Below are 17527 nucleotides of genomic sequence, written 5' to 3' on the forward strand. Positions count from 1 at the left end.
TTTATTAGAATACAATAGAGAAAAAAGATTCATGTAGCTGACACCACGTAATGTAATATAGGCTTGTTGTTGTTGCAACGTTAATCCTTTAGTAAGAATCTATATTGGGAATTGTGAGAAGTTATGAACGACGACTATCATGTTATCATTATGTGTGAACAGAGGTTGGTTTGTTTTTAGGTAAGTTATTTAGTTTTTCTCTTTGGCTGATTTGGATATCGATTTATCAGTTTTGACTGCCTTGCAACTAAGTCCCCTATCTTTCCATCAAACAAGTAGGTTCTTTTTAGTTTGATTGTTACTTCTACCATTAACTTAATATCTATGTGATGAAAATCCCTTATTACCTATCACATTTCTTCCGGGCATGGCTATCCTAGGGTCACAACGCTCAGTTTCCTCTCGATACTTCATTTTCTATTATGCCAAATAGGTTGGTTCGTAGCCTTATGGGCGTGAATACTAGATGGGAAGTTTAGGGCAGTTTATGTTGTTCACTGGTTGCTAGGTCCTAGTTATGAAAGCACTTAGTTCTGCAGTTGGAAAAATGTAGACCAGTGTGGAAATTTACAAAAATTAGGGGCTTTTTTGAGGTTCTACTTCTATAGAATGAGGGCATTGCACGAGTAAATGCCATTCAAATTACCCTTTTCAATTTGGTCGTCTGCTCATGCTATGTAACAGGATTCTGGAGCTTGGATTTCCTTGAAGATGACTAGCTGCTTGCATATAAGGCTAGGTTGTGCTCTTTGGAAATTTACAGCAAATCAATGTGAAATATAAGGCTAGGTTGTGCTCTTTGCATATAAGGTCAAGGCAACCTTCGAGGATAAGAGCAGAAAACATGTCTCAAGCGAACCTTAATCCTTATCTACTTCTAATGTTCCTTAGTTTCCTTTCCTAGATACTCTATCAATTAATCAATTTGTTCTTTTGGTGCGTTGAAAATTAGACCAATGCCATCTTAAACCTTTGGAGGTTAGCGGGTTCGGCTGTCTTGATGAATAATGCATCGTCGAAATATACTTACTAAATTTTCAACCTATTTTTTACTTGACAATTATTATCTGTTCATCATGCAACTGTTCAATGTAAGCCTTGTCATCGGGAATTTCAATAGGTTGACCATCAATATTAAGGTTATTTTATGAGAAAACATTTGTGGTGAACAGATTGAGGAGGTACCTTCTCCACCTAATCTACATGAATCTAATAAATTCTTAGCGAGTACGTTTATCTGGGTCGGCTATATGAATACTTTTTCTCCATTGAGGCGGCGTAATGTAATTAGCGAGTAAATAAATTTTCAGTAATTTCCCTTGAAGAATTACAATGCCTTAGTTTAATAAAGATTATATTCTGAATCCTTCATGAATTGGCAGTGTTTTATAAGTGAGGTTCCCTTTTGTAGACTTTGTTGTAGCTGCCTTTACCTCCGCCTAATCTATCTAACCTTAAGATATTTCCTTGGTTTGATTCAGGCTTTTTGGCTCCAATACTATGTTGGTGTAGAAATAGAAGGATAAATCAAAGTCAGATCTAGCGAGCATCAAGTCCATGGCTATGGATGGACTTGAGAACATGAGTTTGGGTGTTGTTGAGCATGCAGGAGATCAGACTGAGGCGGGCTAAATTGCGCTTGATCAGTCTCATTTTTCCTGTGAGAGAGTATGGAATAGGAGAAATATCAAGTCCACACGAAGTGCCGGTGAAAGGAAACAGGATGGAGAGGCGAGAGCGGGAATATAGGAAAATGACTCTAATTGCAATTCCAAGATAGTAAGAAATACACTCAATCTTACTGTATTTATCGAAATGGGCTTGCAAATGACTTTCAAATCTAAATCCTTCACAAATTGAATTTAATCCTGATATCTAATTGAAGTTTAAATCTAATGATTATCCAAAATGATAATTCATCTTAATTTAAATAAGACGAATCTAATGAATTCTTAAATCCAAATTTAAATAAACGAAATCTAGTTAAAGAAATATAATTTAACTTACAAGAACCAGTGTGGTGCAACATAGACTTGAACCTAACCTTAATTCTTGTTTTGGGCCTGTGTCCTGCATCGCTATCTTTTTTAATGGATTTAAAAATCTTGTGTGAATTCTTTGTGATGTATTATTACGGTTAGAAAATGATCGTTTGAACCATAAGCCAAACGACATTTTTCTTATCCGGCACTACTGAATAGTGAAGGAAACATTAACAAATCATTTTTGGGAAATTGAAATATGCCAGTTATGTAATTTTATGGTGATGATTTGTGTTCGGTTGAACCTTGACTGTTGTTTTAATGCTGCTCGAAATATTTGTATTCCTTTTGATTAAGAAGTTTAACAAGTTATGTTCAAATGCATTACTTTCACTTCAGATTGCAGCTATATCTGATCTATCTTCTGAGGAAACAAATGAATCTTCTGACTCGGCTTCAAGAGCTACATCTGTTCGTGGATGGAAATCCTTCGACATGCATTCTGTGGTTGCTGCAACGGAGGATCTTTTGTGCTTTGTTTTATCTGTGAAAGGTCAAAGGGTCCGGGTTTTTCTCCTTCGGGACATCATTAAAGTTGCAGATGCCTTTCTTAAAGAGGAAACTTTTCGTTGCAGAGATTTGACGCAAGAAACAACAAAGTGTAGTCAGGAGGTTTGTCATGTCTTGTTTTCTGTTTGTTTGGGAAATTTCTGAAGTTCAATTGAATTCTTGATAAATGAAATCTAAAAATTTTATTCGAATTATGTTTATTTAGGGTTTAAGATAATAAGATCTTTTAAAAAAAATACGAACCAAATAATGATTGGAGAATAATCATTATAATACAATGTTTAAAGTAAATGTAACATGTAAGATTGTGCTGATTATAGATAGGGGTGTCAATATTTGATCAAACTTGAAACCCGATCTAGACTCGGCCTAAAAAATTTTGGGTTTCAATCAACTTGTTTGTCATACAGGTTGGGTTCGGTTTTGTTAAAATCAGGATGGGTTCAGGTTGACCCGGAAACTCGAAGGTTACCTGAATTGACCCGCACTCTCCCACGCTTGAGCCCAGTGCACAAGGACCCGCACCTGAGGCAAATCGTTCCATAGTGCACTCCCTCGCTCATGAACGCTCGTAGGTCGTAACATTCTCGCGCTTCGCATTGCGTAGGCCGCACTCTCCCTCTCGCTTTTGAGCTCGTGCATATGGACCCACGACCGTGCCGCGCTTGCCCTCCCGCGCATGTGCCAAGCTTGCCCGCACCATGCTCTCCCTCCAGCCCTTGCGTTCGCACCACGCCCACCACGCTCTCCCCCTTCGCAAACTATTGTGTATTCCAGGTTACTAGGTTAGGTTGGGTCAACCCGGTAACCCATGCGGATCGGGTCCGGGTCAGATATTTTGACATGTTTATAAAATCGGGTCGGATTAGAATCAACACGTTTGAACCCATGTCAATTTTGAATACGACCCGAATACCCATTTGACACTCCTAATTATAGAATAATTAAACTAATGAGTCATATAATCAAGATATAGAAGCTAGTAATAAAACATAGGCTTAGAAAATTTACATCAGTTTAAGATAAAACCAAATTGATTTTATGCCACAAAAATCTCCATGGAAGCAAAGTTTTTGTTTAACATGATTTCTTTTTTTTTTTTTGAGTTCTCTATCTTCAACCAATTTTTTTTGTTTTGTTGCTAGAGAGTTGATTTGATCTCAAGGATTTGGCTTGGCTTACAATCCTTCCAGCGAGCCGTGAGCTTGGCACCCGAGCTATGGGCTGCACTGTTGATTCGAATGTTATTGAAACCTGAGCTTCATATATTTCTGCTCGAGATCTTAACAGCAATTGTAGATCATTCCAAATACAGACTACCTGAAGCATTTTGGCTTTGTTCTTCCAGAATTCTTCATATTTTGGAGGAGAATATTTTACGACATTACTGAGAGACAATATAGTCCAGAATCATAATGAGTTTATAGAATGCAATGGCACAAATTACAGGGTGAGTACTTATGCTGGAGGAGGCTAATACTTTTAGAATAATATAATACTAAATAGCTATTTTTTTATAATTTTTTTAGTTCACCTTTTGAGCAGTTAAATATCTTTGATTTTATGTGTCCATCTTCTCAAACAATTGAAAATGTTGTCTATTTTTCCTTTCGTTATTTAGTTGGGCTTAAATCAAGGTGCAAGTAGAAGCAAATCATTGGTGTACGTTCAGTTTTATTATCATCAAACTGTGTATGCTCTATTTAAGGCTTTGTTTGAAGTGAAATTATTACGTGCGGTCATCGGACGTTGTCCGGAGGCTAATCAAAATGCGTCATGTCATCAATTTACTGTGTCATTACTATGTACTGCTGTGTGTTGGGTGACGTGGCTCGTTTTGCTTGGCCTTTGAACTGTCTAGTAACCGCACCTACTAATTTCTCTTGTTTGGGCTAGCTTTTTACTGTTTTCTAAAATAATTTTTAGTACGAAAATTTTAAATTCAAAAAAAAAATTAATAATTTTTTTTTCTTTGAAAGAATTAAAAAAGCTGGCCCAAAAGAAGCCTAAATTTCTATTTTTATAATTGTAGTTTTACGAGTGGCCATTGGTGATCCTAATATTACCTTCGGCTCTTAGGGCTTTTAACTTCAGAAAAATATTGGAATGCCGGTATACGCTGCTGCAAAAAACATAGTAAAGAACAATTCGCTTAGTGACAATACTATGGCCCGCAATAAAAAATTTGTTGGTGGTGTTTTATTTCTGAGTTTTTTTTTTTAACATATATTAATATAAATTGATATTTTATTTCTGAGCATGATATGTTTGATAAAACTATCTCTTTTTAATCCCTTTAAATATAAAAAATTAAATATTATGATTATGAACAATATTATATAAATATTATTAAAAATTTGATTAATGTTTAATAATATGCGCAAATATTTCAAAACACAACAACTTCATATGTATACAATTCATGTATAATTTTTATACAGTCTGTTTATGCGAAGTCCAGACAAGAAGAACCATCCGGATTGTTGCATATTTATTGATTATTTGTAAATACTCATAAAATATTTAATAAATATATAGTAAATCAGTAAATACTCAGCTAATACTCATAAAATATTTAACAAATATTCATAAAATACTCAATAATATTTATTATTAATTATTTATTAAATATTTTCTGAATATTTATAAATAAATATTCAATAAATACTCAACCGAACCAGTCAACAATTTCTAGTGTGAAAGGGATCAAATTGAAGTCAGGAAGCAGCCGTCCGGACTCCGCCATTAATAATTTCTCCAGCACTCCGCTCTCTTTTCCATATTCTTCTGGTGGCTTACTATCGCCGGCGACGAGATCCGTTACGAAATGGAGACGGCGGCAGTCAACCGGCTTGGCAGGGCGGCAGTCTGTATTCTCGCTGTGGCTTCCGCCGTTCTCTACTTGTCGCCGGTAGTCTTCGGAGCCGCCGGCAAGGAGGCTTTCGTGAAGAAGACCGTCGCTGCCCACAACATCGTTATCTTCTCCAAGTCCTATTGCCCGTAAATTCCCTTTTACTCTAAATCCTTTTATTTTTTATTTTTTATTTTGTTCCTGGATTTCCGTGTTCCATGCTGTATTTGAGTTGCCGCTAGTGGTGATTCAGGGTAATATGTAACCTAACGTCCAGGATCTGTCCATTTTGAGGTCAAGAGGAAATGTCTACAATTTAAATATGGAAATTTGGATTAGTTATGGTACCTGGATGGATGTTTAAGGGGCTGTTCGTTTGGCAACGAGTAGGATTTAGTATGAATCCAGCTTTAGTAAACCTTGAGTGGATTAAAACCTGAAAACTGCATGATATGATGGATTTTAAATTTTGCTATATTCTGATAAATTGTTTTGATATTTGCTAATAGGATTTAAGATTTGTGAGAGGGAGAAATATTTAAATCCATTAATCCTAGGAATGGTAGGATTTAACAAATCCTGAATTTAAATGATAATAAGAGTTGAAATGGATTTATTAAAATTGTCGAAGTTAAACCACCCAAAATTATGTTTAGGATTTCTTTTATGTTTATACTATTCAAGGACTTTTAAGTAGAGCTTTGTATATTCTGAGCAATTGATTTTTTTAATATCTAACTTTGTTTATCTAATTTCATGAGAATTTAAAGACTTAAGTTGTAAACTTAAGATATGCTGTTTGTTTGAAGTATTTGAGTGTTTCAATCTTTCGATGTTTGGGCGAATGCTAAACAAGGATCCTATAGAGAGTTCAATTTCTGAGATATAGGGGCTTTTACTGCTACATGTAATTTAAGGAACCATGTGGGTCGCCTTTGAAGTTCAATGTGGAATTATTTCAACTACTTTATTGTTTAAGATGTTGGCCGGTATCCCATTGGAAGTATTTGTTCATACATATTTATGAATATTTTTTTGTAATTTAAAATTTGAATTCCCGTCTATGTCTGATTGTCAAGTGGGCTAAAATATGGTTGAGATATGATTTGTATAGCCAATATTTGGCAATACTCATATAGTAGCTGTGAATTAGATATTTTTTAGCTTTTATTTTGTTAACATCTTTGTTTTGAAAGTAATATCTCTTTTAAACCACCAACGTGAATGAACAATTGTCGAGAATATCCTATTCCCCATAAACCATTTGGTAAGAATCACAATTGGTTTCCAAGATGAACAATAAGAAGGTTGGCCTTCTAAAACCCAACCATGGCATTAGAGAAATGACAAAACTATGTAGGCAAAAGTACAATCTCATCTTTTGGAGGGGTAAATAGGTTTGTCACAGCCACCTATGAATTTTAATATATTTGTGATTCACCCATCATATATTATGAAAAGGTAGCTAGTGTAGGATGGAAAGGACATGAGGATAATTTGGTGTAGGAAGGGGTAAATTCTTTAGAATTATACTAACAACATTTCTCTTAGTATCACGCAAAGGGTCTTTCATAGTATGCATTTGTTGAAAGGTCAAAGCCTCTCTAAATGAATTTCATCATAAAAATATTAATTCTCGGCTCCAACGTTCACATAACAATCAATCGCCGAACCTAGTCGATCCTCTATTAGCGGGTAAACAAGTTAACAAGGTTCAAATGACCAAATTATGGACCACTCATATCCCCAATGATGGTTGTGTTAAAACTGAATCTCAATTGGAGGGGGCTCTACTATTCTAATTACCTTTGAACCTCACTAAACATACTAATCTTTTAAAATGACTTTAACATCATCATGATGATAGCCGTCATGAAAGTAATTTTAACCAGAGGAGATTCTACCTTTACAAGGCCTCCAAACTCCAAAACTAGCCATTCAGGGCACAAATTTTCATAAAATTTTAAAAATCTAATATTTATCAAAATTTAAAATATTTTAAAATCGAAAGTCAATCACCTCCAACTTAAAGTAAAACTCATTCACCTTCCGAATTGTTTGGTGAGGACGATGAACTCAAGAATAATTTCAGCTCACAAAGAGCAAATGTCCAATCGAGAATATTATTAAGATTCTATCAATAAGGATGTAGCATTTGTCCTTTAGCCTTTGGCTTGGTTGACTCTATAAAATGCATAGCTTGGCAGAACGGCTCTATGTGATAAATAGTTATAATTGGTCCTCTAATCGATGGCTTGGCCCAATGGCTCCACAAAGAACCCCTGGCTTGACCGAATAGCCCCACATGTTAAATGATTATAATCCTTGCCCTCTAATCGGGTGGCTTGGCCAAACGATTCCACTATATTATGGTTACAACTAAAGCTCGCATGTTCCTCAATGGCTAGTGCTCTTGAGTAATGAATTATAGGTTATAATTAATAAAACACAAATTCATCTGTTAGCTAAAGTTGACTTGAATTCATCCCTTAGGTAAATAATCATCCTAAGTCTACAATATATCATTGTAGGAAGTAACTCATGGTTGCTGAGAATGATTCTACGGTTAGATTGAGTCGACAATTTCCTCTAACTAAGTAGGCTAGGGGTCATGACAACCCAAGACGAATGAATCATAGGATTTTGATGAGGTTCGTCATCATTCACCCAACCATTCATCGTATGTGCAAAGTGGTGAATTTTAAACTTTAAATTTTAAGTTTTAAACATCTAAATATGTTGCTACTATATGTCAAATACTTAGTATCTATCTAATAACTTGTCTTAATCGCAAGTGTTCTCTCATTATTGGAGGGATAGTTTGTGTCTATAGGAAATTAGAACTCAAATCTTAAAGATCTCGTATAGGAGGATGAAATTTCTGAGATGTCTTATCTCTATCTAATATGTTTTCCAAAAATTTTATAATTTGTTAAAATTCTCCCCGAATATACACAGAGAGGCCAAGCACTAAAAGCTCAAATTTTCGGAGCCCGTTGAGTATCTTTTTAAAATGTAATTTCTACTGCATTACTTATGTGATATGTTTCACCTAGAATAGAAAGAAAAGACTTAGATCTAAAAGTTTTTAATTCATTTTATTTGCAATAAGCTATTATTGACTAATGTCTATCACGTACAATTCTACATTTACATTCCCAAAAGATTTGCCATTTTGCATGACACATATTAAGTTTAAAGTGAAAGAAAGCCCTTTCCTTGTAACTTAATTTCTAGGTTCCATGCTATGATGTGCTATTGCTAGGTAATTAGCAACATTCAATCTATTAGTTTACTGCATATATTAGAGAAGCTTATTTGTTCATGCTCTATTAACGATTGTATGATATTTCACTCCCTCATAGTTTTGGATAATATTAGGTATTGTCGAAGAGCAAAAGCTGTTTTCAGTGAATTGAAGAAAGCGCCATATGTTGTGGAGCTTGATCAGAGAGGTGTGTTATTTGTCCTGCCTTTTTTCTTTCCCTGATATATTTGAAATTGTGAGATACTAAGATCAGTTGATAATTGCATAACATATTAATATCTTCCATTCACTATTATTTTGGTATGTAAAAATCCTAGATATAAGTGGGACTCATTAATGTTGGTAGCCATTGTAAGTTTCTATTCAATTAGCTTGATTGTACTGAATTGCATACTTGCAGATATAAGAAAACATTCAACTGACTTTTTTCGTTGACGTCTTATTTCATGGTTATAATCTCTAGAATGGAGAACCTTCTAAATTAGAAATTACGAGGCCAGAATCCTCGATGTGTTGTAATATTTCTATGCACAAAGTTTTCTGAAGAGTTCAAACTTGGTATTAGTGAATTTGCAAATTAATTTGATGGCATAACTTCTTATTTCTTTATTTTTAACGAATAAATATTGTATGATTACAAGAAAGCTTGTTCGTTGCTTATTTATTATCTTATTTATTTTGTATCAAAGTAGTTGGATACTAATTCCATATTTTTATCGAACTATTGTTCATTTAGAATTGTAGATTATTTATTAACATGAAAGCCAAGTATTTATTTATTTTTATGAAAAAAAAAATATTTATTTATTTTTTTAGCTGGTTTATCAGCTGGGTTAAGCATTCCTTGAATTAATTAAGGCAAGTCAAGTACGAGCCAAGGTCAATTATAGAAAAATAAATAATCTAAATAAGTCAAGTACGAACATATATGTAAAAATTTGACTAAAAATTGAGCTAAGCATGAATAACTTGTTGTATGACTAAGCGAATTACAATCCATGGTATTCTCGTCTCAATTCAACACAATTACAGCCATAGATTCCGCCCACTCCCTCATGAATTTTCTTTCCCCATTCATACGTTCCTTCTTTCTCTCGGCAATTAATAATAGCTGGAATCCTCTTTCTCCCTCCCTTTTTCTTTAAACTCACTCTTTGTTTTGCACATTTTGAAAATCTAAGAGGTTCACAAGGCCTCTTATATAAAATTCTCTACTTAGTAATTTTTAATTCCGTCCTCATGGGAATTTACAAATAAGGAGAGAATCTTGATATTGCTTTCCTCATCTTAAACTCCTTATGTTCTATTCCCTCTCATCTAAAGTGAGAAATGAAGCAAATTCAAAGATAAGGAAGAAGAAAATCAAGCAGATCTACATCAAGAACTCATAATCAATTTGGCATCAATATTGAGTGTTGTCTCAAGTGTTAAAATTATTCTTTGTAAATCATTTTGAATAACTTCTATCCATGTAATCTTAGATTTGCCCATTCTCTTTCTTAATCTTTCAACACTAATGAAAATTGATAAGATTCAAAAAAGTAATCCCAAATAGTTGGGATAAGGCTAATGAGATGATGATGATTATTCCTCTTCTGCATCAAATTGACATCAAATAAATATTTCTATGTTAATAGGTGGCAGAGCCAAATTTCTTGAAGTTAATTATACTTTACCTTAACTTTAATCCTCACCCTCCCTCACTTTAACCCTAACTTTCTCCTCAAGCCATATGAATTCCTTTATCTAATAATTACAGTAAATCACATCTTCCATCCTCAATCCTCTTGTTTTCCCAATGCTCATGCACTCAAAGAGCACTCTCACCCGTCTCGCATCATGCTCATTCATGCACAAGGCACACATGTGCCTCTTATTGTTCATCCACGCTTGCTCCCACATCCACCCAGCACTCCCCTTCCTCAAGTGATCTATGTGGGGCGCTATCACCAATGTGTCTTCGTGCCCATGGGAGAGGTGTACCTTCACTTCCTATGCTCAGTTGTTCTCGCACGTTGATATCTACTGGGGTGTTGTCCTGGGCTATAACTTTGCCATCTCTTTGCCAACTTTCACATTTTCTTGTTGAACCTATTGTACCTAAGGCTTCAGCTGAATCTCCAATCCTGTCACCATCACCGCTATTTGTTTTGATGTTGGCTGTCTTCTCTGAGACTCCTCCTTCCATGTCATAAAATATTGTGCTCCTATTGCACTCACTATTCAATCCTTTGCAAAAGTGGTTGGTAGGTTGCAAGATTCAAGATTGTATTGCTCTACATCTGGCCACTTTTCTTTATTTTTTTCAACAAGATTTATGTCCACCATAGCATAAGCAATCATTTACATTTTAAGGCAAAGCTGCACTTATTTTCTCTGTAGATGAGAGCTATGAACTTGCTAGTCCACTCTCATTTTTTCTTTTGTTGGCAAATTATATTTGCATTGCCCCAACCTGGAGGTTATTCATAAATTTATGTCACATTTAATCTTAGTTGATGACTGTTCTATTGAGCTCTTTAACCCCTGCTTGCATAATAAGGCTTTCTTTAGAAGCAGATTCATCGAACTCTTCTCTTAGTGATCCCACCATGTCAATGCTTTCTAATTTGAGTGCTTAAAATATCTCTCAATTTTGAATCTTCCAAGGAACCACCTATCACTCTTTTCTGAGTTGCACTTTCTAATTTGATTGCTTAAATGATCTCTCAATTTGAATCTTCCAAGGAACCACCTCAATTTTGAATCTTCCATGTTCGAGCTCGATTCTTCTATGCGAGTAGATAGGAGTCGACACGGTTCAATCTATCAAATAAATATACAGTCACGGCGTCAACCGAAATATTTGTTTTAATATGTTCATATGAGGCCTTTAAGGCCTATGAACAATGAAAATTTACTAACAAAAGCATACAGCTGACAACAACATGATCCTCTATTGGCAAGTTGAAAGGGTCGACAAGGTTCAATCCATAAATGAAAATTGCCATAAATACCCCGATGATGGTTGTGTTGACAGAAAATATCAACCAGAGGGGACCCCAAACATTGCCTCCCAAACTCTCAAATGCTCACAAAATTTAAAATTCAAAAATTATCAAAAACAAAATATTTAAAATTGAAATGAATCATTGACCATCTAAAGCAAAATACATTCACCCCCCGTAATAATTTATCGAGGTGGACAAATTCAAAAATACACTTTAGCTCACAAAGAGCTAGTGTCTGGTCGAGAATATCACTAGGATTCATTTTCAATCTGTCTCCTGCCAGTAAGGATGTGACATGTGTCATCTAATTGGCAATTTTGTCACCAAATGACACCACAGGTAAACGATTATGACCGGGGCCCCTGAACTGGTTGTTTTTGCCATCAAATGGCACCACTAAATTAGAATCATGGCCACAGCCCGTATGCTCCCTAATGGCATTAAATTCTTGAGATGTAAGTCAATGGGATATAATCGATAGGGCACAAAGTCCTCTGTTAGCTAAAGTTGATTCAAATTTATCCCCTTAGACAAACATCCATCCTAGGTTTACAAGGTACACTTGGACGACGCAACCCATGGTTGCTGACAAGGATCCTTCTGTCAGGTTGGGTCGACTACCTCTTACTTAGTAGACCAGGAACCATGATAGCCCAAGACGATGGAACCATGGGATCTTGATCAAGCTCATCATCAATCCCCCCACCATCCGCTTTAAGTATAAGATGGTGAAATTTTTTATTTTAAATATCAAAATTTCAAATACCAAACATGCTGCTAATATATGCCGAATATTACGTATCTACAGGTACAACATATTCATTTGACTGCTAGCCTTAATCGAAAGTTCTCTCTCGTGATCGGGAGGGGTAATTAACTATAGGGGTTTGCGCCTATAGGAAATCAAAACTCATATCATAAAGTTCTCGCAAAATGAGGGTGCAATCTCTGGGTAGTGTTTTATCTTCAAACACAATTTTCCCTCTGAAAATTTATCCCAGAACCTAATCTATGAAAACTCACCCGAAAGAAAGCAGGAGAGGTCGGGGCGCGAATTTTTTGAGCCCACGGTGGTCTCCCATAATTATCACTTTCTTCCCCTCCACTTGGATCTCTATATCTAATTCCTTCCAGTTTACCCTGGTTCCCCCAAGGTTTGTAGCAATTTCATTCCCAAAATCAAGTCAATACCCCCCAGTTGCAAGGGAAGAAAATCCTCCTTGATGTGAATCTCCGACAGCTCCACCATCAACCCCTGACATATCCCCCTGCTCTTCTCTACCTTCCTGGTGCCCATCATTGCTTTGAAACAATCTATTTCTACCAACTCCAACCTCAGTTTGTCCACCACCTGGTTTAATATGAAATTATGGGTAGCTCCATTGTCCGCTAGGATCACCATCGCCTCTTCTCCTATCTATCCCCTCACCTTCCTAGTGTAATTCATTGTGAATCTCACTACATAGTTTAATGAAACTTTTGCCACCTTCAAGTTTACAAGCTCCTTTTCCTCTTCTTCTTTTGCCTCGCCCACCTCCTCCTCATCACACACCAAGAGAACCTGCAGGGTACGATTTTTACACCTATGTCCTGGCATAAATTTCTCATTGCACCTATAACATAATCCCATTTCCCTTCTGTCATGTACCTCTGCATCTATGAGGCACTTGAAATTGTTATCCGGATGTACTCCATTGCTCTTCTCCTTAGGTGCTTCCCTCTGAAAAGACATCGTTTGGGTCATCGGTGCCAGGTTTGTGGAGATACTCCTGTAGGCACATCCCATAATGCTACTTCTGCAGGTCTTCTCCCTCTTATGTTTTTCCTTAATCCTTTGTGCAAGTTTCATTGTTTCCCTTAGTCCGTTAGACTTCCATACTCTGAGTTCTTCCCGTATATCCTCCTTGAGGCCCTTCATGAAATTTCCTACCAAACCTTCTTCTGAAATCCCCCTCAGTATGCCCGATAACAGCCAAATTTTCCTCGGTACTACTTAAATGTCCCTTCCTAAGATAAGGCATAAAACTGCTTATGGAGGTCTCCTTCCCATATTGCTCGAAAATGTTCCAACAACCCCTCTTTAAATTCTCTCCATGGATGAAGTAGATACCTCGTTTCTCTCCATTGAAACCAAGCTAGGACTTTTCCCTCCAAACATAGCTCCTCAGCCATCTGCTTTTTCACTTATGTTAGCCCATTGATGGCAAAGTATCTCTCCACCCGATACACCCATCCCTGAGCATCTTCTCCTTCAAAGAACGGTGTCTTCAGCTTTCTCACCCTAGCATCTCCATCCTTGTTCCCTCTCCTGTTATTGTTTCCCTTGTACATCGTGGGTGGAAATCCCACCTTTCTTCCATCCGACGCCCATATTAGTCGGCCACCCTACCATCTCCCCCACGAAATTGTCTTCTTGCTCCCCCTCCTTCTGAAGGCCCTATTCCACCTCTCATCGAAGCCCTAAGAGCTAGTTCTTGGTGGAAGAAGCTTTCCTCGTCAAACTCCTCCTTTCTGATCCCTTTTCCCTTAGTTGTGGTCAAGGGAATCCCGATCGATTCTGGCCGAAAATTTCAGCAAGCTGGGAGAAAAAACGGCAATAAACTCAAGAGATTCCTCCATATCACATATTTCGAGTTCACTAGATGTATACATTTGAGTGAGTCAAGGAAACTCAAAATCCACTAGGAATTAAGTAAAGTTGATTTTGAGTTAAGTTAAATTTTGTACAATCTGAATAAGTTTCAAATTTTAGTCTTTTTCAACATTGTTAACTCTACTCATTGATAGTTTTAGAGTTATTAACCATCTTCCAGGCATACCAATGTTGATGTGTTTGATCATTACCATTATTTCTTTGATAATCGAGTTACTTACGTTGAATATGAATATCTATTGTCCATATCTTACTACGGTTATGCATATATTGGGTCGTCCATCCCCATCCCAAAAAACCTTTCTTATCAGAGTGATAAATCATATCATGCACCAGTTTCTCAAACCTCGAAGGTTCGAAATCACGTGGTAGTTCTAGAAGTTCCGGCATCTGTAGGATTTTTATTATAATGATTTATGTTCTACCGATGATTTCATATTTTCATTTTGGTTTTTATTTTAAATTTATGAGAAAGTTAATTTGCTTTCTCTTGATAGCATTAATGTCTAATATCAATTGAAGGACAGGCTTGTTTTACACTGAAACTTCAAAGAATATCTGCACTCAAAAGCAGATAAATATATTTTTTTATTTCATCTACTTATATCATTTAATATTTGTAATAGATGATGGTGGAGAAATCCAGGACGCATTGTCTACAATTGTTGGAAGGCGAACTGTCCCTCAAGTCTTCATTAATGGAAAGCATTTGGGTGGCTCTGATGGTAATCACACCAACTCCTCTTGAGAAAACTTTAAGTCATATTATCCTGATCTAAATTTAGTTTGGATGACTCAAAATTGTTGGCTTTATTTTGAAATGAATGTAATATAAATTTTAATTGACCTTCAATACTTTATGGAGCAGAATGTTGGTCATTAAAAGAGAAGCATATTACTAAGTAGTTAACTGTTCCAGAGATGAGGATGCTCAAGTGGATGAGTGGATTTACCCTCCTTAGAGAAAGGATACGAAATGAGCATATACGTGAAAAGATTCGAGTAGCTCCAGTGGAAGATAACATTAGAAAGAGTCGCCTTAGATTCGAGTAGCTTCAGTGGAAGATAAGATTAGAAAGAGTCGCCTTAGATGGTTTGGTCTCATAAAACGATGACCTGGTTAGGAAAGTAGATGTATTAGATTTGAAATATATTAAGAAAGGTAGAGGTAGACCTAAAAAGACTTAGTTAGAAAATATTAGAAATAATCTTTCTTTATTAGATTTAAACGAGAATTTGACTTTTAACAAGATTCATGTAGCCGACTGATAGGAAATACTCGTTTGCACAAGTAAACCTAACCCAAATCAAATACCTAAGCCAAGTAAACTGCTGTCCGCAGCAAGAATACAGCTCAAACAGTGAAAAAAACTGAGAGAAAACGTAGGGAGAAACGTAGAAAAATGATGCAAACGCTTTTATTTCAATAAAGGATGAAAAGCACTTGCAAGATACAACTTTCCTTCAATTCGAGAGGAAGGAAAAACTCTCCAACGATCTCCGGCAACGCCAAGAGCCCAAGCAAGAAAACCTAGAAGACAAAACTCATTCCAAATCAAGATGAAAACCTAATCCCCTCATAACTCCCTATTAATACAATCTAATTCAAATTAAAAGCAAAAGGACTACTCTACCCTTCCTTCTCCCTCCAAAAACACTTAACCCATGTTTGAATTGCAAGTGGACCCCACTCCCTGGCTCCCTCTCTCTTCCGCGCGGCTCCTCTGCGTCCGTCGCGAATAGCACTGGACCGGCTGGGCCGGTCCAGGTAGAGCCGGTCCAAGCTGGACCGGCATAACACCGACCCAACGTAGTGGAACAAAGGCTTGATGTTGTTATTGTTGTTGTAGTCATGTATTGCACTCATTTCAAATCTAATCAAATAACTAAATCATCATGACCAAACTTTAATATATATGCTTGGACTTTTTTTTTTTGGAATTTTTGCAGATACCGTTGAAGCATATGAAAGTGGAAAACTAGCAAAGATTTTGGGTATCAGCAACATCATCACAAATGATGATCTCTAAAGAGTAAATGCTCATTTCTTTGTAGACGGTAGATATGTTTTATTGTTGTAATAGTCTTTCTTGACTCGATATTTTCTACCACACAGTCCCTTAATCTAGTTGAATTTCTACAGATTCTTCGGCAATAGTTAGCGCAATACTATTATGGAGAAAGAACATTCAATGCATAATTAGTTTTGTTTATGCTAATACCTTCAAATTTTAGAGGAAAATAATGTGATTTTATTAAATTTTAATAAATAGTTAAATAGTAATAAAAATGATTAGTAAATGCGTGGTTTGTTATGTCCTTCACTGATCTTATTATTTTCATTTAATGCTCTGGTGATTCAAGTCATTGAAATTATTTTAGATGCTGTATTATAAATGCTTTTAAAGTCTCATCTAATTTCAGCACTGTTATCCTACACAATTATTAATCACCCATAACTAATTAGTGTTACTGATGACCCAATTAGGTGAAGGCTGACCTAAAAAGACTTGATTAAAAAGTATTAGAAATGATTTGTTTTTTATTTAAATGAGAATTTGACTCTTAATAAGACAATGGAGAAAAAAAATCATATAGCTAATCCCTTGTAGTAAGATAAAGGTTTGATGGTGTTGTTGGTGGTGGTGGATATGAAACTTCTTTTTCATATGATTTAGAATGTTCTCTTTTTAAGTTGTATTTATGATTTAATTTTGAATCGCTAAGATCATGTCACGCATCTAAGTATGGTTTAAAAAATCATTCGAGGTGCGCACCTTGAGGCTCACCTCAAATTGAGGCACAATGAGCGCCTAGAGGCTTAAGCCTCGCTGGAAATGAGGCGCACGCCTCGAGGCTTAAGGTGTTTCGAGGCAACGCCACATTATAGTTAAGTTTTATAAATTTTTATTATATATTATTAATAATAATATGTGTATACTTTATTCTATTATACAAAGAGAATGAACAAATTAACTATAAATGAATGAGTAAGGTTGAATGTTTGTGTTATATTTAATAAAAACTAGAAAAAGAAGCACTTCAAATTATAGAGAAGAATAATTAATGAATCATTTGGTTTTTAATAATATATTTTCTAATGATGAATCGATAATTATTAAAAATAGTAAAATATTTAAAATTGAAAAAGGAGCCATGCATGGCATGCATTTAATGATCAGAAGAAAAAAAAATTTTATATTACATTGAATC

General features: G+C 35.7%; 2 protein-coding genes across 3 annotated transcripts in view; both read left to right on the plus strand.

Annotated features, from left to right (window-relative positions):
• The window catches only part of LOC110100309 (uncharacterized protein sll0005), a 45379-nt gene extending 41307 nt beyond the window's left edge, over window positions 1–4072 (plus strand). For both annotated transcript variants that reach the window (XM_020827752.2, XM_028699199.1), the window contains 2 exons: window positions 2382–2654; window positions 3698–4072. In XM_020827752.2, coding sequence (XP_020683411.1) covers window positions 2382–2654; window positions 3698–3943 — 519 coding nt within the window. In that variant the 3' untranslated portion in view covers window positions 3944–4072. The remainder of the gene's footprint in view (window positions 1–2381; window positions 2655–3697) is intronic.
• A 1170-nt stretch (window positions 4073–5242) lies between these two features.
• Window positions 5243–16533, plus strand: LOC110100321 (glutaredoxin-C8). Its single transcript, XM_020827766.2, has 4 exons — window positions 5243–5552; window positions 8785–8858; window positions 14941–15039; window positions 16265–16533. The coding sequence occupies exons 1-4, from the start codon at window positions 5380–5382 to the stop codon at window positions 16342–16344; spliced, it is 426 nt and encodes a 141-aa protein (XP_020683425.1). The 5' UTR covers window positions 5243–5379; the 3' UTR covers window positions 16345–16533.
• Window positions 16534–17527: the final 994 nt, after the last annotated feature.

Source organism: Dendrobium catenatum, unplaced genomic scaffold (assembly GCF_001605985.2).
Source record: "Dendrobium catenatum unplaced genomic scaffold, ASM160598v2 fragScaff_scaffold_1220, whole genome shotgun sequence".
NCBI classification, from domain to species: domain Eukaryota; kingdom Viridiplantae; phylum Streptophyta; class Magnoliopsida; order Asparagales; family Orchidaceae; genus Dendrobium; species Dendrobium catenatum.